This window comes from Asterias amurensis, chromosome 9 (assembly GCF_032118995.1).
Source record: "Asterias amurensis chromosome 9, ASM3211899v1".
NCBI lineage: Eukaryota > Metazoa > Echinodermata > Asteroidea > Forcipulatida > Asteriidae > Asterias > Asterias amurensis.
Genome location: NC_092656.1, coordinates 4,908,258 through 4,934,887, shown reverse-complemented (window position 1 = coordinate 4,934,887; position 26,630 = coordinate 4,908,258). Strand labels below are relative to the sequence as shown.

General features: G+C 38.4%; 1 protein-coding gene across 2 annotated transcripts; it reads right to left on the bottom strand.

The window, feature by feature from the left end:
• LOC139942025 (anoctamin-8-like) lies at positions 1–25,956 on the bottom strand. Of its 2 annotated transcripts, XM_071938692.1 has the most exons (17): positions 25,765–25,956; positions 19,092–19,501; positions 16,023–16,266; positions 15,219–15,357; positions 14,402–14,498; positions 13,896–14,012; positions 12,624–12,751; positions 11,440–11,601; positions 10,342–10,535; positions 9,459–9,609; positions 9,096–9,170; positions 8,538–8,754; positions 7,770–7,870; positions 7,036–7,227; positions 6,288–6,419; positions 5,374–5,484; positions 1–4,863 (listed from the first exon to the last, which is right to left on the bottom strand). In XM_071938692.1, exons 2-17 carry the CDS (start codon positions 19,111–19,113, stop codon positions 4,495–4,497), a joined length of 2,451 nt encoding a protein of 816 aa, XP_071794793.1. In that variant the 5' UTR covers positions 19,114–19,501; positions 25,765–25,956; the 3' UTR covers positions 1–4,494. The 2 variants fall into 2 exon arrangements, with proteins under 2 accessions (XP_071794793.1, XP_071794794.1); XM_071938693.1 differs by lacking the exon at positions 19,092–19,501.
• Between the last annotated feature and the right edge of the window lie 674 nt (positions 25,957–26,630).

The following is a 26,630-nucleotide window of genomic DNA, read 5'->3' as shown; positions in this document are numbered from 1 at the left end:
AAATATCGTAATGTTTATTTAAAACAATCGCCAAATATAATGAATGAGATCCAGTTACCCCATATATTTAAATGAATCATAGACACAACTGAATACTCGGAATCCATTTTTCTATGCCCTAAATTGGCTAATATAATAAAACATTTTGCAATGAATATTTCTCCAGTCAAAGTAACACCAATATGCCATCTAAAACTCATAGAAAAACTAAAGCAGAATATCAGTTACACTCCGTCAATTTAGCTTGGAACCTAATTCTGGTAAGCATCATTTCTAGTGCTTAGTAACTTGACATGCTTAAGCAGCTCTATGAAATTGGGCCCCTGTATCGTGTTTATGCTCACACAGCAGGGCCAGATTTAATAAAGCCTGTAAGCACGAACACTTGCTACGCACAAAACGGACAACCGGCCAAAATTACATTCAGTTTACTTTTGTTTTCACTGGTACCCCACTCAAAATTTGCCAAGCAGTATTTTCAGCTTAAACAGCTTTATGGTATTGGCCCAGATGATGTACGTTATACGAGTACGAGTTTATACCATGAGTAAAGAAGCAACTACTCAAAATGTAACACTCACCAGTATTCAGCACCGAGTTTGGGTCTGAAAGGTCGAAGAGATAAAAAGAAAAAATTGGGCCAACTTGGGAACCAGTTGCAACAGTGTGAACTTTATGGGAGATACAGGGAAAAGTTTCCGTATGGCGCCACTACTTTTTCACTCGATATGAAATAATATAGTATCTCATTTACCTCAATGAGATATCCCTTATTGTAAAAATGAGTGAACAAATGGTGGCGCCATATGGAAGGTTATCCAGATATAGCTCTGTGATTAGCAATATTTTTTTGCTTACAGGCTTTGTGAAATTGGGGAATGGTTATCATGAGTATTAAAAGGTGCTTCCACTTAAACAAATTAATTAATTTACAAACAAAGTGATTTAACGCGTAGTTTGGGTAGCATAGACAAACTTAATGCGTTAAACCCCATTTGGAAAACAGCATTATGACAATTCATAGGTAAATAAAATGCTAGAACAAAACATCGATTAAAAATACCCTATTAAAACTCAACCTACAAAAAATACAACACAAAACAGAACAAAATCTCTTATTCTAAATAGAGTAAAACAAAAGTTGATTGTCAAGGAACCAATAAAAATACTTTTACTTTCAATCAATATTTGGCTTGAAATAGTACTTGTTTTTGTGACAAAGTAATATATTCTTTACCCTGTTGAAAACGGTGCATCATTTGAGTGAAAATAATAATGCACTAAAAAATAGCAGCATCCTACCTAAGAGATATCAAAATAGTGGCTAAGAGATCCTATACTTACTATATAAATTAAAATTATGAGTCTGAAGTCCTATAAGGTTTTAGTTTCGTGCAATATAAAGATAGTATTGACTTAGAAGTCCAATATTTAAATCTTTGAAATATATAGTGACTCATCGGTCTAATACCTATTTTTTTTTGATAAGTAAATAAGAACCAAGTGGTCCTACAGTTTTACCCAATACAAAGATAGACTGATTCAGCGGTCCAATATTTAAATGTGTATAATATGAATATATTGACTCACAGGTCTAATACTTAATTTTGTGATAAGTAAAAAGAAAAGAACCAAGTGGTCCTATAGTTCTGCCCAATATAAAGACAGTAACTGACTCAGCAGTGCAATATTTAGATCTTTGAAATATAAATACAAGTCTATAAATTGTCCACATTAGCGACTGACTCAACAGTCCAATATTTAGATATGTATATATTACTTACTGTACTATATGAATACAGTGACACACAGGTCTAATACTTTTGTTCTAGTTCAATAAGATAACGAATGATTCAACTGTTCAATATCTACTTCTGTGCAAATAAAAATAGTGACCCACAGGTACATCTATAATAAAGTTTGGTGTACAGTAAATAAAAACCAAGATGTCCAATATATGTACTTAGATCTGTGCAGTACTGGTTTTGAGGTCCAATATGGTCTATCCTTAAAGATTTTATATACAAATTGCACTCAATCTCACAGAAGAATATCAGAAACTGAACTTTAAAACTATCAAATATTTAAAATTCCACTCCACGGAGGTTCGTGTATTTCCAGGGTTCTTTAGTTTCTCAAAATAAAAAAGGTAAATTGTGAGAAAATCAACAATTCTCATAAAACTACCTTTACTACCACATATATCTTTAAATTAATACACAATTAAACAAAGTAAAAAAACTACTATCAATTCTATCAATACTATCAATACTTGCAAATTTAGACATTCCAAACATAACAATATTGAACAAATTAATACAGAAAAATGGCTACTAACTATTGCACGACATTTAATTTTGTCAAAAAAATTAAGTTTCTTAAGCTAAAATTTCAGACTTATTATCATTATAAAATCGAAATCGCTAATTAATGATAAATACAAAGGCTATGAATGATTAGAAAGTATGAAAATGCAGCAAGCACGTCTAAATTGCACCAAATATTCTTTACTTTTATAAAATATTTTAGTCTTTCCTCAAATAAAGAGCATGAGAATTGAATTTTTCAAAAGTTAGAGACAAGTGTTGTTAGAAAAAGTGATAAATCTTCATACAATGATTTATACATCAAATGGCATTACATTTAAAAACCCAAAAATTCATAAATACTTTTCCAACTTATATAATGTATGACGCCATTATTTCTTTACTGTGCTTAATTCAGATCCAATTTCAAATTTCATATTAAAGGCACCCTCAAAATTGACAATTGACAATAATGCCAACCACAATACCATCCACTTTGGTTAAAAAGGCATTACAAACTTTCAAGAAAATGTGAAGAAGAATTAGCTTTTGCAAACATTGACTATTATGTGGTACAGAGTTACATGAATTAACATCTATAACATGATTTTGTAATTAATTTAGAAGTTCCTTCCCAAAAATATCCCTTCCGAGGTTTTCCTGGTAGACCTTCAAAATCTTCACAAAACAATAACGTTCCATCTCCCAAACCTATCCCTTTGCCAGGGGTGCGGCCAGGGTGCAAAAATAACAAAATAACAGGAACGTTACATTTTCAGAATTGACCAAAGAGTTTCTATAAATTTCTTGATAAATAGATCCTTTAGCCTAAGAAACACATGCAGCTAGAGCACAATTATTTTCTACTATGGGAATACAGAGCGACGCAAGCTCATGGCTGTGTAATTTGATAATCCTTTTTATCCCATGGCCATAACCCTGCAAGTCTAAAACATCTGTAAAAGAACAAATTGCTTATCTTTTACAATACCCTTCTTGTGAAAATACTATCTGTAAAACTTGTCAGTTTTGTAAGTTTGCAATTCCTGTCAATTCCGCAAGATCTGTTCCCAATAAGACACTCAAGTATGGCCATACGCAGATTAGTATCCATGTGTAAACACGTGTATGGCTATGAGCATCGAACCCAACGTGTTGTCTAAATGGTCTAAAAAACCTACTATGTTACCATATGTGAAGACTGGTGAAACATTACCATGTGATCCAGTTTGGACCAATCAGAATATCTAAACCCTCCACAGTATTTATGAATAATATATAAAATGTCTTCCGTTATACCCTAGGGAGCGAGCGTCTTCCGCAAAACCTCAGGGAGCAGAAAATTGCACTTTGATGTGTTCACTTACACTTTGGATCTTCCTATTTTTTTCACCACACTAAACTACACAAGATACATTTCTAATTATCTCATCTCAAATTGGATAAATGGAGTCATAGAAAAAGAGAGATAAAATGGACAGAGTGATCATAATGGACGGGTTGAAAGTGTGGACAGAAGGCCGAAGAGTGGGTGAATTTCAGGGGTGGTAAAGCTAGACGGCCGTGAACAGACAAGTGACTGCAACGTACAGCTAGTGATAATGGACTGTCCATTAAACATGATAGCTAAAACGGTTTTACTAAGAGCTTCTTCCAAACATCCACTTAGGCTTTGGCTCTAGCAATCAAGCACCATGCAGAATGCAAACTGCTTCAAAAATTGATGAAGGAGCGCGCCCAAGCAGAAACAACAGCCTGAGCCTAGGTTCAGAAACAACCCTCCATAGCGGATAGTTTACAAATAGACAGGTGCCTACAAATATGCTGACTAGAGAGGCTAAACTCCATATACAACCAAATTTGACGACACATGCAGGCAGTGGATTTGCATTGTTGTGTCACTTATCTGCTAGCAAGAACCATAAGCTCAGGTTACGTTTTTGATTTGATTACAGTTACAGTTAGAAAGAAGTATAAAGGCTCAGTAGGCAAAATTACAGGCTTTATGAAACTGGCCTCAAGTTTCAAATATAAAACAAAATCTGATCCACACATAAATACAAAACCTTTGCAGCCTATGCTTCCTACACCAAAACTTTGTCTTCCACCACAAAAATATAGACAATTCAAAAAAATTATGCACCAAGCCATCAAAGAAAACCAAAATGTATGAAAAGCGACCTTTGGATCAATCCTTCTTCTTCTCATCCTCTGACTTTGGAGTCGTGGGCGAAATGGGCGCCGAGGGCGAAATGGGCGTTGCGGGTGAAATGGGTGTCTCGGGCTCTGAGGGTGATGTTGGAGGGCTACGTATCTTCTCTAAATTCGAGAACACATTGAAATTTGCAGCTACGTCCGCCATCGCCGGGGGCCACACTCTGCTTGGATCTTGCTTCTTAACCGACGGTTTAGATGTAGCCGGGGTGGGCAGATTATTGGGTTTTTCAATCACCTTTTGAGAGGGCTCCCTCGTGGTTTCGGTAGTTGACGTGGTTGGTATGGTCGACTCTCTGGACAGGTTTTCTTTGTGTGTCTGCATTGTGGCCTGCTCAAGTTTCTATAGAAAAGAAAACATAACAGAGGAAGAAAGATGTAAACATCTAGGTAAATTCCCTGACTTTCAGAGGCCCCCTTTAAAGGCTTTTGTATGCAGTTACCTTTTGCTTTGTCAAATTCGCTTCGGTTCTACAGGAAGTATGAGCCAGGCTCAATCCATTAAACCTTTACCATTGTGTTTGTTTAATTTAAATCGATGTAACATTAATTAGACTCCAACATAAGTTGCATTCTAACTCTCTCTCTATTCATGTTTTTCAACTCAACTGCTTATGTTTCACTTTATACCTCTACATGTGTCTTGTGTTGTCATTTAGCCTTCAAGAAAAAATCTGCTAGGGTCAAAACATCAGGCCATCCCATAAGTATTTTTTGGTTGGTAAGCAGTTTGCAATGGCTAAACATAAATAAGGCCAGCATAGAAGAATAGTCTGCTTCCTTTATGTAATTAGCATTCATTGTTGCTATTGGCACAAAGGGGACGTGACTCGTGGATGAATCTCGAACTAACCTTGAGAGCTTCTCTGCGGTTGAATTCTAGTTTAGCCATCTCCATGGAGACCCAGTGTGGAATGTCAGGAATAGCGTACGCTATAGCAAACTTTACAGCAATAATGATGTGCTACAAATGGAATGAAATTGGTCAAGTTAAAAGTACATTTATTTCCATAATGTCGTAAATAAAGTGGTCATGATGAATAGAAAAGCTTGATTTAATACAGACTTGAAAAAGGCAAAAAAAAGACAACAGTATGAAGGCTGATTTGATAAGCTGAGGCTTGTAGTAATCAGCCTGTGGACAGAGAGAGAAAAGACAAACAGCTAAGGTTATAGTAATCAGCCAGTGGACAGGCAGATAAAAGACAAAAGGACAGACAGAGCCAAGACCAAGAGACAAACAGAGGCAGTATTGAGGCCAATTTGAAAAGGGAAACTGAGTGGGTAAATTTCAAACAATTTGGGGTTGAAAAAGACTAGACAAAGGGACTATCATTTCATAAGCTGAGGCTGGAAGTAATCAGCCTGTGGACAGACAGAGACAAGACGAACAGACCATCAGAGACAGAATGGAGGCCGATTCGATAAGGTAACTGAGTGGGTAAATTTCAAATAACTTTGGGTTGAACAAAGAAAATTAACTAGAGTGGGACTTGAACCTGCAACTCCGGATTTACGTGCAGGCGCATCGCTAACTGAGTTAGCTAGGCAGCAGTGACAGGTTGTATGGTTTCTGAATGGCACCCCCCATCAAAATAGTGCAACTGAAAACATTTGCGCTAAGGTCAGTTAATATAGTAGAGCCCTGGCATGTTAATCAGATGGTCCAAGGTTCAAGTCCCACTCTAATTAAGTTTTCTTTGTTCAACCAAAAATCGCTATAATGAACATGGATTAATTAATTAATGGACTTGTCAATTAACATACCTCCAAAAACACTACGACAAGAATAACACCAGCTGTGGATAACCAAGGGAAGGCCCTTCCAACTTGCCCCGTTGTACCCAGCAAGGCACAGTTGACTAGAACTCCTATGACTCCCATTACTTCCATCGCATCCTATTTAAAAAAAAAAAGGAAAAGAAAAAGTAAAGTTATCCTTTCGTTTAAATAAGAAATGTCACTAAAAAACACTTGTGGTGCGTCAAAGCCGTGCGGCCTCGGGAATGGGACTTCAGCTCTGATGGCTGAATCTTGATGGCTGAATCATTGAAGAGCGGGTTTGATTCCTGGTCACGTCATGTGTGTCCTTCAGCAAGGCACTTAACCATCATTGCTCTTTTTAAATCCAGGTACGTTAATGGGAACCTGAGAGGGCTAATACGCTATTGTGTTGGAATATTCCCTTGACAGGCCTTGGAGTAGCATGCTGCCCAGAGAGTTGCAAAAGTTTAATGAATGGTCCAAGCGAATCAAATATTTATTTGTTTGAACAAATAGGAGGTCTTTTGTTTACCTTTTGACTATAAAGGCACTCACTCATGCTCCGTTGCACAGTAATCATCAAGCTAATGCTTTGTAATAATGGGTAGAGACATACTCAACTGGGCAACATAATTAAGGTCAAGACAGTGACTCAAACCCACACTCTGCTGATCAGAAACACCAGGGCTTAAGTCAAGTGTGCTTGACCATTCGGCCACGACATGGCAACAAAAAAGGAACGTAAACAAACCTGCCATGTGCCAATGTTCTCCACCCTTTGGCTGAACGGTCTCTGCATACTGGAGCATAACTTGAAGGCATCGCTGCGTATCTCAACGACATTGTTGACCAGGGCACAGACGGCGGCCAGGGGGAATGCCGATGAGAAGAGGATGACGTAACCAAATTGGATAAACATCTCAAGGTAGTCCTCAAATGTGTCCTGAAATAAGAATTGAAGTGAAGACGATCAGGGAATAATGATCGAAACATTGAGTTTTCAACCACCTTTTCAGAACCAGCACTACTCAAAAGAGATTTACAAATGGTTATACCTGCACATTTATTCTCCACTACTCATTCTATGCAAAGCTTCAAACGCCACTTCTCCGGAATATTTTTTGTTGTTTTTCATTTCATTTGTTCTGATGGGCATTTCATTTGTTCAAGGGGTGTCAGAAAAGTGAACTTTAATCACTATACCAGCCAAGAACCCAGTGGAGAGAACGACAGGGAAGGAAGTTTCAGTTTTAGATGTGGGAGGAAAACCCCAGGGATGTATTCTGGTGAAAACCCCAAGCAGTCGGGTAGGGACTGAAAACCCAAATGGCAAAGTTCCCCTTCATGAGTCATAGAGATGGTAGGTACACCAGTACACCCTTAGTTATCTGATGAAACGACTGCATGTTGCCATGGCCCTCAAGCTAAGCATACACTTCTTAAATGGAGCCACACCCACTCGACTTTATCAAAGACAATGCTCACCTCATAGGTCTTCATGGAGCTTTCTACCTCTGCCTGAGTAAGAGTGAACTTTTCATTTGACTCCTTACTGTGGTATAACTCCCTTTGCTCAGGGGATGCATCTGTGGATCAATCAATTATAAAGAAAAACTTCAGTAATACCCAAAATGAGAGATGGCTACACAAAGGAGGAGGTTATTTCTCGGGCAGATAAAAAGTACAATCATGCACATTGGCAAAAACATTATAAAAAACAAGAAGAGCAATTAAAATGCAGAGGAAGGAGAGAGAGAGAGAGAGAGAACCAGCTGGAGCCCGAAGTTTGCTGAAACGAATCAAAGCTAGGGGCTCTCCTCATCAACTGGTCTTCACAAAGAACAACAGAGGGCGCTGTTCATCCGGCTGCCTGGGGGCTTTTCATGTGCTCCATCTTTGACAATTTTAATCTGTAGAAATCCTTCTTTACATCTCGTTTTAAAAACAGTCCGGTCCCTTATTTTATTAACATTTTAAATAAATAGTGTTTTTGTTTTAGTTGTTGTTTTGCTAATTTTGTCTAAATGTTATATTTTTAATATATTTATATGTACAGTCACATGTAACAATAAAACAACAGTTTTTAAGTATATACCATGATCAATGACCTTGGCTTAAGTGTGCTTTCTTTATCCTTTGTCTATTGATATTTTGTATAAATTGATTTGTTCAATAAAGATTGATTTACAACACAGTTTCAAACTGCCTTGAACTACTGTCAAAGTTTAAGCAAGTTTTTAGCAGCCTTCCCACCTGGATTGTCATCCATTTCCGATACTGGTTCTTCTTCCTCTGCGGGTTCAGCCTTCACCACCTTGGCTACCTCCTCCGTGCCGTCATCCATGTTCACAGTCTCCTCCACAAGCTTGTAAGTCATCTGATACACCTTCAGTTTCTCCAAGACATAAGGCAAGATGGACTCCTTCAGATTACCGATCAACTGTTTGGTTATAATGGTTGTTGCAAGCGTCTAAACAAATAAAAATAAAACAAATCATATATAACTTGACTTTTTTGCAAGCCATATCCAAGTTGGCAGCTCATGTTAATGTGGCGATCAAGCCATAGCCACAGCAGCTAGAGTATAAATAGGGAGATGGCAAAAATAGGGTCAGATAGCGCAGTTGGTAGAGCGCTGGCACGCTAATCCTGAGGTCGTTGGTTCAAATCTCGATGTAAAATATCATGTAATATGTATTGTTTGTGACTGGTCCCGTACTCATTTCTGCTTTATAAAATTAGATACTGGTGTTTACTAGTTCATGCTTGTCAAAAAATCACTCTTAAAATGAAAAAAACAAACAGATTTACCTGTTTAAGCCTCTTCATGTCTTTTAGATAAAATGCAATGTAGAATAAGGCCAGGAAATTATTGATAAACTGCACCTGGAAGAAAAGATATTAAAACAAAAATTCAAAATGTAGAGCAAAGTGAAAGACAAGGGAAAGCAAATACGTTCACCAGTAACAGTAATTATGCAAGGATGATTTGTCATCCAAGTGCAAAAGCGAATCAAAATTTAGCACTAACAATACGACGGTTTCGCAAAATTCCGATCCAACGGTTTTGCAATGTTGTACAAATTTAATAGTCTATTAAAAAAGACACACTTGGCAACTCAAGGCATATCTTTAAAACTTGAGCCACTGTCCTGAAAAAATCAATGTACATACCACAACTAGTTTGATAATGAGATGATTCTCGTATGTGGCTTGTAGCCTGTAGTTTTCTTTGTCGTTCAGCCAGTGAGCAATCTTCTTATAGATCTCTTCCAAGACGTTGATAACTAAAGCCAGGAGAATCTTGGGGAGGACACCTACCCAACTGCATCAAGGGAAAACAAATTTGTTTGTTTTGTTTGCTTAGATGATCATCCTGACAGGGGACCTCGGTAAAGCTACCAAAAGGGGATACATGTATGAATGTCAATTTCATTAAGCCGGTAAGCAAATAACTTGCTCAGCACAGCAAAATCAGGCTTATCATACACTGGTTACCAGCCAAAATGTCACAATGTGAGAAAATTGCTAGCAGCAATTTCTGCTAAAAGCTTTATGAAATGGGAAACTTTAGACTATCTGCCAATCACCAAGAGAGGGTGCTCTCCACCAGGTAATGTCAACAACTTAGGAATAGGAGAAGCATGAGTGACGGTCACTGACAGCAAATACTTTGTGTTTTGCGTGTTTTTAAGTTTGTATTTTAGATTTAGCCCAACTCTGTAATTTGTTTTTCATAACACATTGCAAACCAAACTGTTCTGGAACAGGACATACTGGACACGAGTTCCCCTATGATAACAAGCGCTGTGCATGAGGTTTTGGGAGTGATTCTTCTAGGGTAATTAGCAAAAATGCCAAAATGCTGACCTACAGCAAATGAGAAGAAATCTGAAGTTTAGTTGTATGACAATGTATCTGATTTAACTTTCAAGAGGCTGAGAGACTTCTAAATATTTTTTGAGTATTTTTGAATGTTTAGCATTTGCCATTGTTTGCTGTAGGAGTTGTTCACCCTTGCCTGGTAGGTAAAATAAAATAAAAAAATAAAATGTACCCGGTAAATCTTTCCTTCTCTATCTGACCATTGATGAATTCCTGGAGTTCAAAGATGGAAAGCATGATGCCAAAGGTCACGATGAGGCACAGGAGGATGATGGGAAGGGTCACAAAGTAACGGAATAGGTTCCGCTTCCACGCTGGGTAGTGGGGTTCCATACAGCCTGAGACTGGACTTATCTGAGGATCACCCTGGATGGAAATTATTGAAAAATATTAGTATTCATTCAAGTTCGGGTGGTTATAGTCATCAGAGTTGGGTTTGAAACTCGGTCATGACACTTGTGTCCTTCAGCAAGATGTGTAACTATAATTGCTTCTCATGCCGGGTAGTGTGGTTCCATGTTATAGCCTGAGACTGGACTGATCTTGATGGTCACCCTGGATGGGAATTATTGAAGAAAAAAAGAATTAATTGAGGTTCCTATTTCCAAAACAAATAGGTACAAAGGGTACTGGGAGTCTCTGCACATATTTTCCCTTTTCTCCAAGGAACCTTCGTCAACAATCCCAGACCTTCGTCCTTTTGTTGGACACACTGGGATTACAAGAGATTGAAAGCCTATCACCATTGTGTTTGTTGTCTCAGTCATGGTTTCATTGCGTCAAAAACATTCTGAAAGAAGAAATCCCAAACTTAATCCCTGCGGGTAAGCACAGAAATATTTCAGACACCTTGACAATGAGTGGTTTATCACCTACTGAGCACAAAGCTAGAGCTGACCTACTGTATAGAGTAGCCAATGACCTCCTGACGGTTTCATTGGGGCAAAAAATTCTGTAAAAATTAAGTGGTTAATCAACTAGCGGTACACGCTGCCAAAACATAGGATTCGAACTGCCTCTAGCTGCCGGGCAACCTCGGTAGTCTAGTTGGTAAGACACTGCTCTAGAATTGCAAGGGTCGTGGGTTCGCATCCCAACGGAGTAACATGCCTGTGATATTTTTTCACAGGACTCGGGAAAGTACCGAGTATACAGTGCTAACACACATCGGTGTATGGGTAAACCCCCCCCCCCAAAAAAAAAAACAAAAAAAAAAAAAAAAAATTATATTGTTAATCAACTACTGAGTATAGAGCAATAGTTGACTTACTGTATAGAGTGGTCTTGGATCCTCAATGAGCTCATGCTTGGAGTCTATCGTCCCCCAATGATAAGCTAGCTCCGCCCCTCTCCTCTTCCATGATTCAAGGTACAACGTTGCCCAGATGATGTTGAATATCGTGAAGATCACAAAGTTGAAATCTTCACTTGCCTAGATGCAGAGAGATGTTATGGAAGAATAAAGAGAAAGCATTATTCACCGTTTTTATTTATAAAAAAATAATAAAAAAAATAAAGTAATAATAAAACTCTTATATAGTGCATTTCACAATAACCATATCAGTGCGCTTTACATTAGTGCCCTGGTCATAGGGCCAATAACATCCATTTTAATATTTCTCAGCTCCCTTGGGAGTATACAACCTGGGCAACAGTTTATATCGCTCCAAAGGCTTTTTCATTCACAATATCAGCCTCTACCCTCATAGGTACCCATGTATACCCCTGGGTCGAGGGAAGCAATTATAGTGAAGTATCTTGCTCAAAGACACAAGTGTCACGATCGTGATTTGAACCCACACTCCGGTGACTTAGCACCAGAACTTGAATTTGATGCTCTTAACCACTCAGCCATGACACGCTACAGTGTGCCACTCCGATGATGCGAGTACTTGTGTCTACTCTTTCCACTATGTGGGGAGTCAATTCCTTGGTGTAGGTTTTGGCTTCCAAAATGGAACAAGGTGAGAGAAAATTGATCTCCCTATTTTTGTATGTGTGCAGCTCCCATTTAGTCCAGCAGAGTTGTGGTTGTCAAACAACTTTGACAAAAAAGGCCCCATCACCATAAGTGGCTAGGTGAGTTCAGCCAAAAAACAGCCCCTCACTCAGGCAAAAGGTGGCAGATCATTTAATGCCAGCAGGGCCGAATTTCATGGCACTGCTTAAAGTAAGCAAAGAATAAGCGCTTACGGAAGCAGGCAATTCTGCGCTGACCAAGCATTTTTCACTGACCAAGCATTTTTGCTTGTGTGTGTGCATACTCCACATAACCAGACATTTTTCAGCGGTAAGCAGAGCCATAAAAATTGGGCTGTGTTTTTATGCGCAAAAACGTGTGCCAACCTCAGCAATCCAGCATTATTAGGTGTTCTGCAAGGCATTTAAGGGTAGCCAGTGTACATATTGTAGGTTTGGGGAGATATGAGAAGATGTGATATTAAAGTGAATTACCTGATCACTAGTAGTGTAGAATGTCAGAATGGCACCCAAGAGAGCAGGGAAGAAGAGTGCCTTGGTGTATTGTCCCAACCAGGCAAAGTACATTGCAATCTTCACTCCAAAATACTCACAGATATCATCTACAAGTAAACAAACAATATTAATACTTAAGGTGTAACACCATGACTAAAGCCCAATTCATACTTCCTGCGAATGGCAAACAAATTTTTACATCACAAATTCGCAACAAATATTTTGCAACAGTTGAACTGTGTTCAATCCCTGCAAAATATTCACTGTGAAAACACCCATGTGACGTCATAGTTAGCTTCGCATCCATAAGAAGTATGATCTGGGCTTTAGGTGTGCACAACATTGGCTATACATGTAGGTTCAAAAAATAAAGTTCTCTGGTTTACAAGTAACATACATGTGGTATGAAGATAGACAGTCATGGAGGGAACTTCTGCTACATCATGTACATATTTGTGCCTGAAACGTTATAGTTTTTGAGAAATGAGTTAAACAATCTGTTTTGATCTTGCTAATCCAAACTCGATGTATGAAAACAGATAAGACATGTCTTTCATGTGATATATTCTACAAAGCCCTATTAAAGCCATTGGACCCTTTCGGTAAACAGTGTTGTCCAAGGCCCACACTTTGTGTACCACAACTTCTATATCAAATAACAAACCTGTGAAAATTTAGGCTCAATCGGTCATCGGAGTCGGGAGAAAACAACGAAAAACCCCACCCTTGTTTCCGCGCGTTTTGCCGTGTCATGACATGTGTTAAAAATAAATCCGTAATTCTCTTTAACGAGAATATTGTTTTGCTGTTTTCTCAAAAAGTAAAGCATTTCATGGACTAATATTTCAAGAGAAGTCTTTCACCATTGCCTTCTGTAAACCCTGTAAGTTGTTTGTAAATCTGTGACTTTTTATTTTTTGTTCTGAACCGAAAGGGTCCAATGGCTAATAAACAAAACAGGCCTGGAATTACACACAGCCGTAGAGACCATAGCCTCCGATGCCTCTGATCTTGGCCTTGGTGTCCCTTCAGATGTTTCCTATTGACTTAAAGATTGTCCAATTGAAGTGCCCTTTGCAAAATAAAAATGACCTTGCCCTTTCAGAGATGAAATTCCAGGCCTGACAAAGACCGAGTAAATAATTTTTGGGGTAGTTACCTATCAATGATCCTATCTTTCATTCAAGTTTCAACAGACTTAATGATATGGTGTTACCGCAAACCAAATTTATACATTAGAGATATGATTACCTAGTGGCTGATTACGAAAAAACGCTTGGACCCAAGTAGATTTTAGACTCTTCAGGGTATCACTATTATGCAATGGTAGAACTTGAGAGACAATCCCCCTGGAAAGCAGCTTAGGAACTGGAAGACAAACAGAAATAAGCTTTTCATGATAAGATAATCCTTAAATCACATGAAACAGATTAGTTAACATAAGAACCTGCTGGAGTTCTGTAGAGTTTATCAGTGTTAGACCTATGTACAACCAATTGTATGCACTCTTTCTTACATAATAATAAAAAATAATAAAAAAAGAATTTAACTGATTAAACCATATAAAACTTACTCCATCACTAGCTATTTCATTTCATAACATTTCATTAGAATCACATTTCGTGGCCCACAAGCCAAATTGGACGTAATTTACAATAATTAAATAGCAATAAATAGTAAAAACATTAAGAAATGTCCATAACTTCCAACAAAGTTAATAACTTCAAACAATTTTCATAACTTCCAACAAGACTCACCGATAGCCTGTCCTTCATGGAATATGACCTTCCCAATCTTGTCCCCGTTCACAGCTCGCAGATTCAACAGCATGTGATTCACGATGGCCTGGCGTTGCTGAAATATTACACACACAAAGTGACACAAATATCATTTACTTGCAAACTAATTTTGATAGTACCCAACAACAATTATTAGTTTTCAGCACCAGTTATAACAGGTGTACGGCAGGTAGGTGATGGAATGGTGCCTTTTATGATACAAGCACTAGATCATTTTGGTAATTTGTCAAAGACCAGTATTCTCACTTGGTGTACCTCAACGTACAGTATGCATAACATAACAAACCTGTAAGACCACAGAGATTGCCAGATAAATTGCCATTGTAATTTGTATTGTGTCATCACACCTTGCTTAGCTATTTTAAAGCCATTGGACCCTTTCAGTAAACAGTGTTGTCCAAGGCCCACACTTTGTGTATCACAACTTCGATATCAAATAAACAAACCTGTGAAAATTTAGGCTCAATCGGTCATCGGAGTCGGGACAAAACAACGCGCGTTTCGCCCTGTCATGACATGTGTTTAGAATAAATCCGTAATTCTCGGTAACGAGAATTTATATTGTTTTGCTGTTTTCTCAAAAAGTAAAGCATTTCATGGAATAATATTTCAAGGGAAGTCTTTCACCATTGCCTTCTGTAAACCCTGTAAGTTATTTGTAAATCTGTGAACTTTTATTTTTTTTCTGGACCGAAAGGGTCCAATGGCTTTAAGAGCTCAATCTCTTGTGAAATCAAGCCACTCTGGACACCATCTGTAGTAATTTACACCATACCTGTGAGGAGAAGAATTCTTTCTCATTGTCGACACCTTCAAAGATGCTCTCTTCAGCGCATGTGAACTCCTTCAGCCCTCCTCCATACTCCTCCTTCAAAGGTTTTCTTAGTCCAAGCTCTTCCCCTCCTTTCAGTAAACTTGAAACAAATAGAAGATGGTACAGGTTGTCAGATAAACACAAGTAGTGAATTAAAAAAAAGAGGCTTTTTGGGGTTGAACAAAGAATTGACTAGAGTGGGATTCGAACCAACGACCTCCGGATTAACGTGCCGGCGCTCTACCAACTGAGCTATCTAGCCCTATATTGGCAGTGTCCCTATTTTGTCAATATCTTTGTTCGGGGGTGCCAGTCAGTTTCCCTTGTGGTTTATATTGATAAAAAAAAAAGGCATTACGCAGGATGAAGCTTGTCGAGTGCTGCCCTTGTTTTGGAGGTGCATAAATGTCATTATCTTCTAATATTTTTGGTGTTAAAAAGTGAAGGTCCTCATTTTATTTTTCCTGTAATAGAAAAACAGTTCGATTGGATCCTGATGTTAGGATTTGAAAAAGTCTGGTACTGTACATCTGCTGCCACCACGGCCCAATTTCTTAAAGATGCCAAGCCGAACATTTTGCTTAGCAAATTGCTTGACAAAGAAATGACCAGGGCACCAGACACAGCTATGGTAACTGTATGATATTCTGGCTGGTAAGCTATTTTCGCTAAGCAAACATTTTTTTGTGCTAAGCAAGTTTGTTGCGCTAAGCAAGTTTCCATGCTTGTGGGCTTTAGGAAATTGGGCTTTGAAGTATGGCTTACTGTGAATACGTGGCAGTCAAGTAGAACCCATACACCCCCGTGTGTCCATGGTGCCTCACATGAACCCCAAGCTGTGGAGTCCTCGCTCGGAATCGAGAAAGCAGCCACATGAGGGTGTCATCGTCCGTCTTGGCTGGGAAGGTCATCAGGACGTCGCAGTCTCGCGTTGGGATCGTCTGCATCCATAGCTTGTTAGTGTGGATGAACTTGTTGGTGCGGGCAAATTTCTTCCCAAAGATCTTAGCTGTTGGTGTTAGGAGGTAGAAAAAGGGGCGATAGTGGTAAAAAACCATGTTCATTTTGGCTGAAAGAACCCTTGCACACAGTCAATTGTCAAAATGTGCCCATTGTGTATTTAGAATCATTGCAAACTGGTCCCAATTTCATAGAGCTGCTTTTTAAAAGCACAAAATGTAACTAAGAAAGCGCGAAAAAACAATGCTTACCAGAATAAGGTTACCAGCCCAAACAGCTTGCACATGTACAATATGTGACTGGTATCCTGCTTGTTTTTGCTTAGCAGAAATTGTGTAAGCACTACTTTCTGTTTAAGCAGCTCTATAAAGTTGGGCCCAGATAACATTGCTGTTGTGTAATAAAACTTGTGCTTTACTACCGATACATATAAATTTAGTACAGAAAATGCCTGAAGCTAGCCCTGTAAGAAAGCAAATCAAACTTGTGATTCTGTTAAGTCGGGCCCAAGAGTTCAAAATGTTTGAAAAAAGTACAATAGAAATTTGTGTATATGTGCATTTGATGGGAAGCATGTGTTTATCTCAATGATTTATTTGTAATTTTGTTATAAAATATTTGTGTGGGAAATTTATTGAGTTGATTGCTGATGATAATAAGTCAATGACTAGATTATTAATGAACAATTTTACGATTAGAAGAATATCATAATGCAACATCAAATCCACTTCATTTGACTAATCATGAGAGCTGTTTGAAGCTATGCTTGGTGTGGATGATAGGAAGACACTATGATTGGTTAAGTTTGGGGTAAAGCGAGCTGTAAAGGCCCAGTCACACTGCAGCGATAGCGAAAACCATAACGATCACGAGGCAACGAGAACGCATTCTATTGGTTAAATGAGCATGTGCGAATTCTGCGTGGAGCAATTCAACCAATAGAATGCATTCTGTTTGCGTCGTGACCTTTACCGTTTTTCGTTATTGCTGCAGTGTGACTCGGCCTTAAATCTCTTTTGAGAGAAGTGTTGGCTCTAAAAAAACCCACATATTATGTGTTTTTTCAGAGCAAAAAAAAGATGCTCTCTTTTTTCGGAAGTGAAATTTTCTTGTCCATTTAAAATCAAATGGAGGGCAAGATAGATTGACTTGACTTAAAGGGACTGGACACGATTGGTAATTACTCAAAACAATTGTGAGCATAAAAACTTACTTGGTAACGAGCAATGGAGAGCTATAGATAGTATACAACATTTGTGAGAAACCATTCCCTCTGAAGTAATGTAGTTTTTGAGAAAAAGGTAATTTCTCACTCAAATAATAAAAGACTCCAGGCCTGAAGCCTTTTATTATGCATCTGAAAGCACACAAATTTGTGCATCAAGGGTGTTTTTTAGTTCATTACTCTCTTGCAACTTTGAAGACCAATTGAGTCAAAATGTTCACAGGTTTGTTATTTTATGCAACTATGTTTGGATACACCAAGTGAGACTACTGGTCTTCAAAGACTCTTTGAAAATTGCTAAAGGTGTCCAGTGCCTTTGAAGCTATCCACCCAAGGGGGGACCTTGGAGATACAATGTAGCTTCCTAACAACTATCGATATCGTAAAAAAACAAATTCTGGGCAAATTGTTGTCTTCTCATCAAATGAGCTGTCAGATAAAATAAATTACAAAATTTAAAGTGGAATTGTTTGACCAAATTATTGTGTTGTGCGTCACAGACTCGCCATCAAAGTAATTACTTTAATTATGATCTCCTTCTTACAGGCAGTTTCTCTTTGGTAAAGATCAAGGGCATGCCACAGTGACATTCAGATTCTAATGCGTATCTATGACGCTCAAGGTCTGTCTGTTTTGTTTTTTCTTGCACTTGTATGGCTTTGCACTTTTATTGTGCACATGCAATTTCAATAAATGATGTATTAGACTGAAGTGAAGTAAAAAAAAAATAAATAAATAAAAAAAAGCTAAGCGGAGAATGGTGATGATAAACGCAGAGTTTGGATAGTGTTTTCTTTTTCTCATTTTGATTCTAGTCTTTTAAAGGAAAGGTACACGTTTGGTAATTGTCAAAGACCAATCTTCTAACTTGGTATATCCCAACATAAGCATAAAATAACAAGCCTGTGAAAATTTGAGCTAAATTGGTAATCGAAGTTGCGAGAAAATGATGAGAGAAAAAACGCCCTTGTTGGATGAATTTGTGTGCTTTCAGATAGGAATAAAAGACTTCTGGGTAAAAGTCTTTTATTATTTAAGTGAGAAATTACCTCTTTCTCAAAATCTATGCTACTTCAGAGGGAGCCGTTTCTCACAATGTTTTATACTATCAACAGCTCTCCAATGCTTGTTACCAACTCAGTTTTTAAGTTAATATTTGTTTTGAGTAATTACCAAACGTGTACCTTCCCTTTAATAAGAATTTTCTGGTCCAGTAAAAATTGTGAACTACAAGCCCTGCAGTTTTGTGTGTCCCCCCCCCCCAAAAAAAAACCCACGAGAAAACCATCAAATAAATAAATAACAATTTTTACTGGACCTCATGTATTTGAACCGGCAGGTGGCCTTCAGACCACTGTTATGGGAGATTGCTGGTTGCATATTTTTGTATACTGCAGTTTTGAAAGGTTTTAATTAAAGAGCTCAATTTCCTACTGACAATATTATTCACGTTTAATGATAAATGTAAACATTAGTAGTGCTTATTAATAGCTTTGCATGAAGTGATATGTAAATATGTAATCAGTCACTCCCACCTACTTAAAGTTTGTACAAACATGCATTAGTAATGTACGGTATGTGAGTTAAGTGTTGTAATAACATGCAATGTCAAAGTGTGTACTCAGTGTTGAAATAATAAATGACAGTACCCTGTTCAACTCTGGCCTCCATGCTGGTTACCAACAACAATGCTTCATTAAAATATTCTCTGCTTGCAGCCACAAGGCCAGAATTGTATAGATGCTTGGTGACACTACCGATTGTCAGTAACTATTTCATGCAGAAACTAACTGTGCCAACACATTAGAGAGCAACGAACTTGAAACAGCAGTATACACAATACTGTCTGGTGAAACAGCGGTGGGCAGCCAAGCACAAGAAGGAAAGTCTGGTGTCAGTCTGGTAGGCAAACACACACACACAAACACGGACACGTCACTCGCGAGTGGTATGAATAATATCGGCTCGTGTCGCGAGTCTTGACAATGAGTCGATGACGTCAGTGCTGACGGGATCGTTGTACAATGACCGGGCAATTAAGGCCGTACTCATCAGCAACCTATATATAGAAGAGGTCAGGGGTCAAGGTGATGATGAGGGGGGCGGGGAATTGATGAGGTTTTCAGAGGGGGGTTTGAGAGAGAAGCAATGTGCCAATGTTTATTTGAGATGACCAGGGTAAAGCAATGAAGTCCCACGGTAATAGACGCCCAGAAAGATGTAAATAATACATAATGGCGGTGTACAATGAACTTAACCATTTTTTAAATGAGGCGTGACGATCATGAAGTGCACACACAATAACATGATGAAATGTGAGATGTACACAGAACGGTATTGACACAAATTGGGTGGAATGTTATGAAAGTAAATCAACAAAACAAAATGTTAATATGAAAGAGGTTAAATAAATAGGGTTTGAAAATACCATGAGATGGGAGAAAAACGCAAGAAATGGTAAAAATAGTGAACAGGGATTTGGGTGTAATTTAAGAGAGGAAAAGTTGGAGAAAGATGTGTGAGAGAGAAAGATGGAGAGAGTGCAAAGAGGGGTAGCATAGATTAGAATTGAATAATCAGAATCACAGTGACATGAGGAGGGAAAGAAAAAGAGAAAAAGAACAAAAACACAAATTAAATTAGCAAAAAAAGAGAGACATCGATTGTTAACTGTTTTGAAACTTGACAATAAAATCAACAGCAGTTTTCAACTAACACCTTATAAATATTTATGGTCAGTGCATTGGAGTAGGCATTACTAAATTGTTGAACCGTACACATAACTTAAGGAATCAAGTTTTAGGAGTGACAATTTTTTAGGCAAAAAAATCTCAGGGAATAGTTTTATACACTGAACTTTTACAACAAATGACAATTACCATTGAAAGTTTACTCAATATATTGTACGGTCTTGAAATAAAATTTAAAAAGTGGCGTGATTTGTTGAAACAGTGTACAAAACTTGTTAGGCCCTAAGTGTACATTTTTTGCTGGAAACAGGCTTCTAATGGAGTTAAAAAAGAGACATATAGTACAGGCCTTGAACAAGCACTTGAATGAGCACTGCTGTTTTCCTCTAGAACGGGGCACTTCCACTATGAGCAAAAGGTTAAATTTGTATTGGAACTTTTCAAATGGCACCACAACAAAAGCACAGGGCACCATGGCAAATATTTGGAATGCCTTGGGTTAATTGAGGCCTGCTAGGACCTGTTATACCTTACATAAGAAATACAATGTAAAATTAATGATGTTTCAGAAGGTACTGCAAGGCTACGTCATTGCGGACAAAAAGGTCTGACACTCTGATCGAAGTTTGAGCAGATCAACAGTGATGACTTTTCCGTCTTTTCATAACCTCTGGTAGATTTCTAACAAGCTTTTAGGAACAGTATCCTACATGTAAGTGATAGCGAAAAACATTTGCTTTTTTTCCCATAAATTATGGAGAAGCTTTTCATTTTTCTCAGACAGATATAAAAGAGTCTGAATTCAAACAAAAGTTTGAAATTTCTTATCCCTGCAAGCAACTGCCAAACTGCCACGAAAAGCTTACCATGGTCTTTCAGTGTTCCAGCTAGTTGTTTTGTTAGTTGAATGATTCAGATAGAGATACTAAAATACTATGTAACTTACAGTATCAATAGTGCTCTGCAACACAACATGAAGGGAATGAAACACCTGTTCTACAGCAGCATCTGACAGTTTTATTGTATGTCAGACCACAGTAGACAAGCAATAAAATAAAGGCAAATTAGTTATGCCTAAACCATATAGAGCCCTTGTACATTTACTTAAATCCTACCAGCAAATTCCTCGCAGAAAATACTCAACAAAGATCAAGTACTGCTGTCGCCAGTGGAAATTGCAACATTGCATTGCCCTGAAAATTTTAATTTTTTTTTATCCAGGGACCTACATTTTCATTTCATGCAGGATTTTAAATGTGGCTGTTAATTGCAACATTGCATTGCCCTGAAAATTTTAATTTTTTTTTATCCAGGGACCTACATTTTCATTTCATGCAGGATTTTAAATGTGGCTGTTGGAATAAAACTAGGAGGAAAATCAATAGCATTGAAAAAAATACAGACTCACAGGTGTGATTTTATTCTGCATGATGGCTTACAGATTAAGTCATTGTTTGATTTTTATAACATAATGCTTATAATAAAAAAAAAACCATAATAATGGGCAACTCAATAAAGAAAGGTGTTGGCCTATCAATGTACAATAAAACTGTAGTTAGTTTTAGTTGAATAGGCCAACATAATGAAAACAGGGTCTAATTGCTGAAAAACAAAATTGCCATGTATTTTCGCATGAATGTTGAGCCCATTCACACTTTGCAAGGGGACAGTAAGGTAACAATCGCATCTCTGACTGCAGCATTTGAGAATGGACACTGATTCTCAGAAATAATGATTTTGTTTGGTATGAATCATTTCTTCAATTGAAATGTGTTTATTTCTATCAACAGGGATAATTATTTCCACAAAATAATTTGGCAGGGTACAATATGCCAAACAAGTTTGCTTTTGGATAGAAATAAAATTACAAAACAAATTTGGGGTCTTTACTAATCTAACCCTTAAGCCCGGTTAATACTTCCTGCGAATGCGAATGCAAAGCGAATTTGACATTTCAACCCTCCTTTCGGACTGATATTCACAAGCGAGTTGAGTGGAGTTGAACTGCTGCGAGTTAGTCGACTGCGAATTTGGGACGTCAACATTCTTTTCGCATTCGCATTCGCAGGAAGTATGAACCTGGCTTTACAAGTACCTTTAATGCGACCCTGCAGGACAGAAACAATCATGATTTACAATACATGCATGTCATTAATATTCTAAGTCACTAGGCTTTTTTTGCATGTAACAGACCTGTAATTCCCTTCGAAAGGGCAATTCTATAGGCCTACTAGACCGGCAGCCCAGAGCACTTTGGTTAAAGGAACAAGGTACCAATATTTGAGTACAGGAACATTTAGTGGATAACCTGACATAGTCAGATATGGATGTCTGCCGGGGACCCCCCGCTGCGTGTGGCGCATGGACCCCCAACAAAGAGGCAAAATAATGGGCTGGATCAAACATTCTAGGTACCACATGAAACCAAGTGGAAATGGTCATTACCATGATACTAAGTAAAAAATATCAACCGCCAGACAAATTTTCTGCTGCATTAGGCCTGCCAGACACCCCCTCCCCCAAATATTTAGTGCACAAACCTATGGGTTGAAATTAACCAGTTGTCAAATTAGCTCAGATTTACATGAAACTTTGTCTAACTGTTCCACTATGGCTAAAATGAACACAAACCAAAAATTAAATCCATACTCCGTACCGATTCCGAGATACAGCCTCTTAAAATATGCTAAATCTCCCCCTTTTGGAGCTCCGCCCCCGGCCGACACCGCGCGTCGTGGTGGTATTCTTTCAAACAATTCCAAGAGCCCGTAATTTAATAACGACCCCAGCTGTTTGGCTGAAAGGTGTATGCTATTTCAGATGTGGCCCTTGATTCATAATTTGGCTGCACTGTGCCTGCCAGACACCCCCACCCCGGGGTTAAACATCGGAGGAACGACCTAAAACCAAGTTGAAATTACCAATAGGCCTAATGCACTATTCTTAACACAAGACAATATCATTCATATATGAATTTGCTTCATTGGGCGCGGCCTGACAGACACCATCCCTCCCCGGGTTAAACATCAAAGGAACCACCTGAAACCAAGTTGAAATGACCAATAACACTATTCTTAATACCAGTATCAACTGCCAAAAAAAAATTTTGCTGCATTGGGCCCGACAGACACCTCCCCTCCCTCTCGGGTTAAACATCAGAGGAACCACCTGAAACCAAGTTGAAATGACCAATAACACTATTCGTAATACCAGTACCAACCGCCAGACAAAAGTTTTGCTGCATTGGGCCCGGCAGACACCTCCCCAACCCCGGGGTTAAACTTCGTATGAAAGACCTAAAACCAAGTTGAAATGGCCAAAATGCTTATAATACACTATCCTTTATACCAGATCAGCCGCTAGATAGACACAAGTTTTGCTGCATTGGGCCCGGCAGACACCAGTTCCCCCCCCCCCCCATGGCCCCGGGGTTAAACACAGAGGAACCACCTGGAACCAAGTTGAAATGACCAACAACACTATTCTTCAACTGCCAGACGAAAGTTGAGGCCCGGCAGACACATCCCCTCTCCCGGGTTAAACAACAGAGGAACCCCCTGAAATCAAGTTGAAATGAACAATTTACAATATTCTTAGTACAAGTATCATCTGCCAGACAAAAGTTTTGCTGCATTGGGCCCGGCAGACACCTCCCCTCCCCCGGGTTAAACATCAGAGGAACCACATTAAACCAAGTTGAAATGACCAATATTAACAATATTCTTAATACATGTATCAACCGTCAAACAAAGGTTTTGCTGCATTGGGCTCGGCAGACACCTCCCCTCCCCCGGGTTTCAAAAGAACCACCTGAAACCAAGTTGAAATGACCAATAACAATATTCTTAAACCCAGGGGGTGGGGTGTCTGGCGTGCCGGCCCAATGCAGCAATTTTTTGTCTGGCATGTGATACTTGTACTAAGAATATTGTAAATTGTTCATTTCAACTTTATTTCAACTTGAAACGTTTGAAAGAATACCACCACGACGCGCGGTGTCGGCCGGGGGCGGAGCTCCAAAAGGGGGAGATTTAGCATATTTTAAGAGGCTGTATCTCGGAAACGGTACGGAGTATGGATTTAATTTTTGGTTTGTGTTCATTTTAGCCATAGTGGAACAGTTAGACAAAGTTTCATGTAAATCTGAGCTAATTTGACAACTGGTTAATTTCAACCCATAGGTTTGTGCACTAAATATTTGGGGGAGGGGGTGTCTGGCAGGCCTAATGCAGCAGAAAATTTGTCTGGCGGTTGATATTTTTTACTTAGTATCATGGTAATGACCATTTCCACTTGGTTTCATGTGGTACCTAGAATGTTTGATCCAGCCCATTATTTTGCCTCTTTGTTGGGGGTCCATGCGCCACACGCAGCGGGGGGTCCCCGGCAGACATCCATATCTGACTATGTCAGGTTATCCACTAAATGTTCCTGTACTCAAATATTGGTACCTCGTTCCTTTAACCAAAGTGCTCTGGGCTGCCGGTCTATACTGTTCATTTTGCAAAGAGCACAAGTCCATCAGAATACCTTGTAGTCTGTTGGTAATTTTGACCATGGAAAGACTAGGGCGCATTTTCATAGATTTGTTTTTTAAAGCAGAAAAAATAGAATTTATAAGGTAATCAGCCAAAACACCATTCTGCATTTGACTGGTTTCCTGCTAAGTTTTGCTATACATGTAATAGAAAAGTATTGAGCAGTAGGACTCTTAGTTGTGATTGGGTAACCCTCCTCCCTACCTAATGCCGGCCGTCAAGAGGAGGATTGACATTATCGCAATGACATGCACAGGTGTATAGGACTCTATGAAATTGAACCTGCGTAACAGCTAGGCCATGATGTCGTGTAGGAAGACGCCATCCAACATTTATTTAAGGATGTCACCAACCTAAGTTAATCGCAAGATGAAGTATATTGGAAAAATTACATCTTAAATCCGGATGTCATCATCCGGAGATGAATCAACATTGTTGCTTAATGCAATTTTAGGCCATAAAGTTTATCGCAAATAGCAAAATATCAAGAGAGGACGCTGTTGAACCAACCATCACAAAGATATAGGCAAATCGCGCGCATGACAATATACACCGCAGAAGCAAATGCCCCATCTGCCTACCCACATAATGCATTGGTTCTGAATCGCGATAACCCTCATTGAAAAATACAAGGTCAAGAAACAAAACAAAAGAGAAGCTTTTTTATTTATGTGTAACAATTTCTGAAAGCAAGGTAGTGAATATCATGTGAATAATACAAGCAATGGCAAATTGGTATAAAATTTTAATATTATTATTATTAAATTATTAATACTATTATTTATAAAAATATAATCATCATGTTGTTAAATAAACAATAATAATATGGGGCCATATTTTATGATATTGTTTACTTTAAAAAATTTCAAAATAAAATTTGGGGACAGCTGAGCTGCTATTCTAAACCGAAAAAAAACCTGTCCTACATTACTTGTAGTATTGTCAAATTAAAGGTACAAAAGTATTTTTCATAAAAGGTCCACTTGAAATTGTGTGCACAGCACCTTGAAATGTCAGGCCGCAGCGGTGGCAGGCGCTGTACATAACAAGTCGAGTTGTCTTCAGAATCAGAAAGTAACGGAATTTCTACTTACCGAGTATTCCTTCTTTCATTTCTAGTCCCTTTTCGAGGTCAAAACTCAAATTTTCTGGCTCACCATGCCCCCACTATGTTCTCGACATGGTGCTTAAAACACCCCTCACATAGACATTGCAGGTCGCACTAAAATACTGAAATATCATGGAAAAACGGGAATGTTGACAAAGTGTCATTTCTCTAAAACCGTATGGCCATCATGGTGTTAAAGGTCACTCTACGTACGAGGCCCTTGGCTTTTCGCGTGCGTCTCTACTGTGCGCACATTGCGCATAAAATTATAGATAATGGGTAGGCATGATCACTTAAAAAAAGTTAAAGGGCCCAGGTACGATCACCAACTACCGTGTACAATTTTTGTTTTGCACACAGAAATTGCAATTGTATTCTGTTAAACACCAAAATTTATTTTACACAGTGCCCTTTTTTTTATAGAGTTAAATCTTTTTATTTTTTATTATTTTTAAATAGGTGTTGGGGTGGGGCTGGGGAAGGGGTGGGATGGGGCTGGGGAAGGGGCGGGGGGGGGGGGTAAAATGGTTCAATGTTTTCCTCCCTGCATGGTTCGTGATAAATCCCATTCTTTTGTATCCTTCACCAACTGTTCACACCAAATCTACTTTTTTATCACCAGAGGAATGTGCCTTCAAATAATACTTTATTCTCTGGTAAAGTGTCTTTACTTTGAACATAAAACTACACAATAAAAAAATACACTTTACAAAACGGAACAAATCATAACTCCCTTTTTTGTGTGATAAATAGAACTCTATTCAAATAAAACACACCAAATCTCTACAAAAATAATACCTGTATGTATTTTTGTTTATGACAGCCATTTTATTTAAATAAATTCAAGTTGAC

What these genes read in the sequence shown, in the direction of transcription:
- LOC139942025 (XM_071938692.1), bottom strand. Translation starts at nt 19,113, where the DNA reads ATGGAGGCCAGAGTTGAACAGG. An exon ending in ACATGAAGAGGCTTAAACAG is followed by an intron (nt 8,755 to 9,095) that starts GTAAATCTGTTT and finishes TTATTTGTTTAG; the next exon opens with ACGCTTGCAACAACCATTAT. An exon ending in GCTCCATGAAGACCTATGAG is followed by an intron (nt 7,228 to 7,769) that starts GTGAGCATTGTC and finishes TTCTTATTTCAG; the next exon opens with GACACATTTGAGGACTACCT.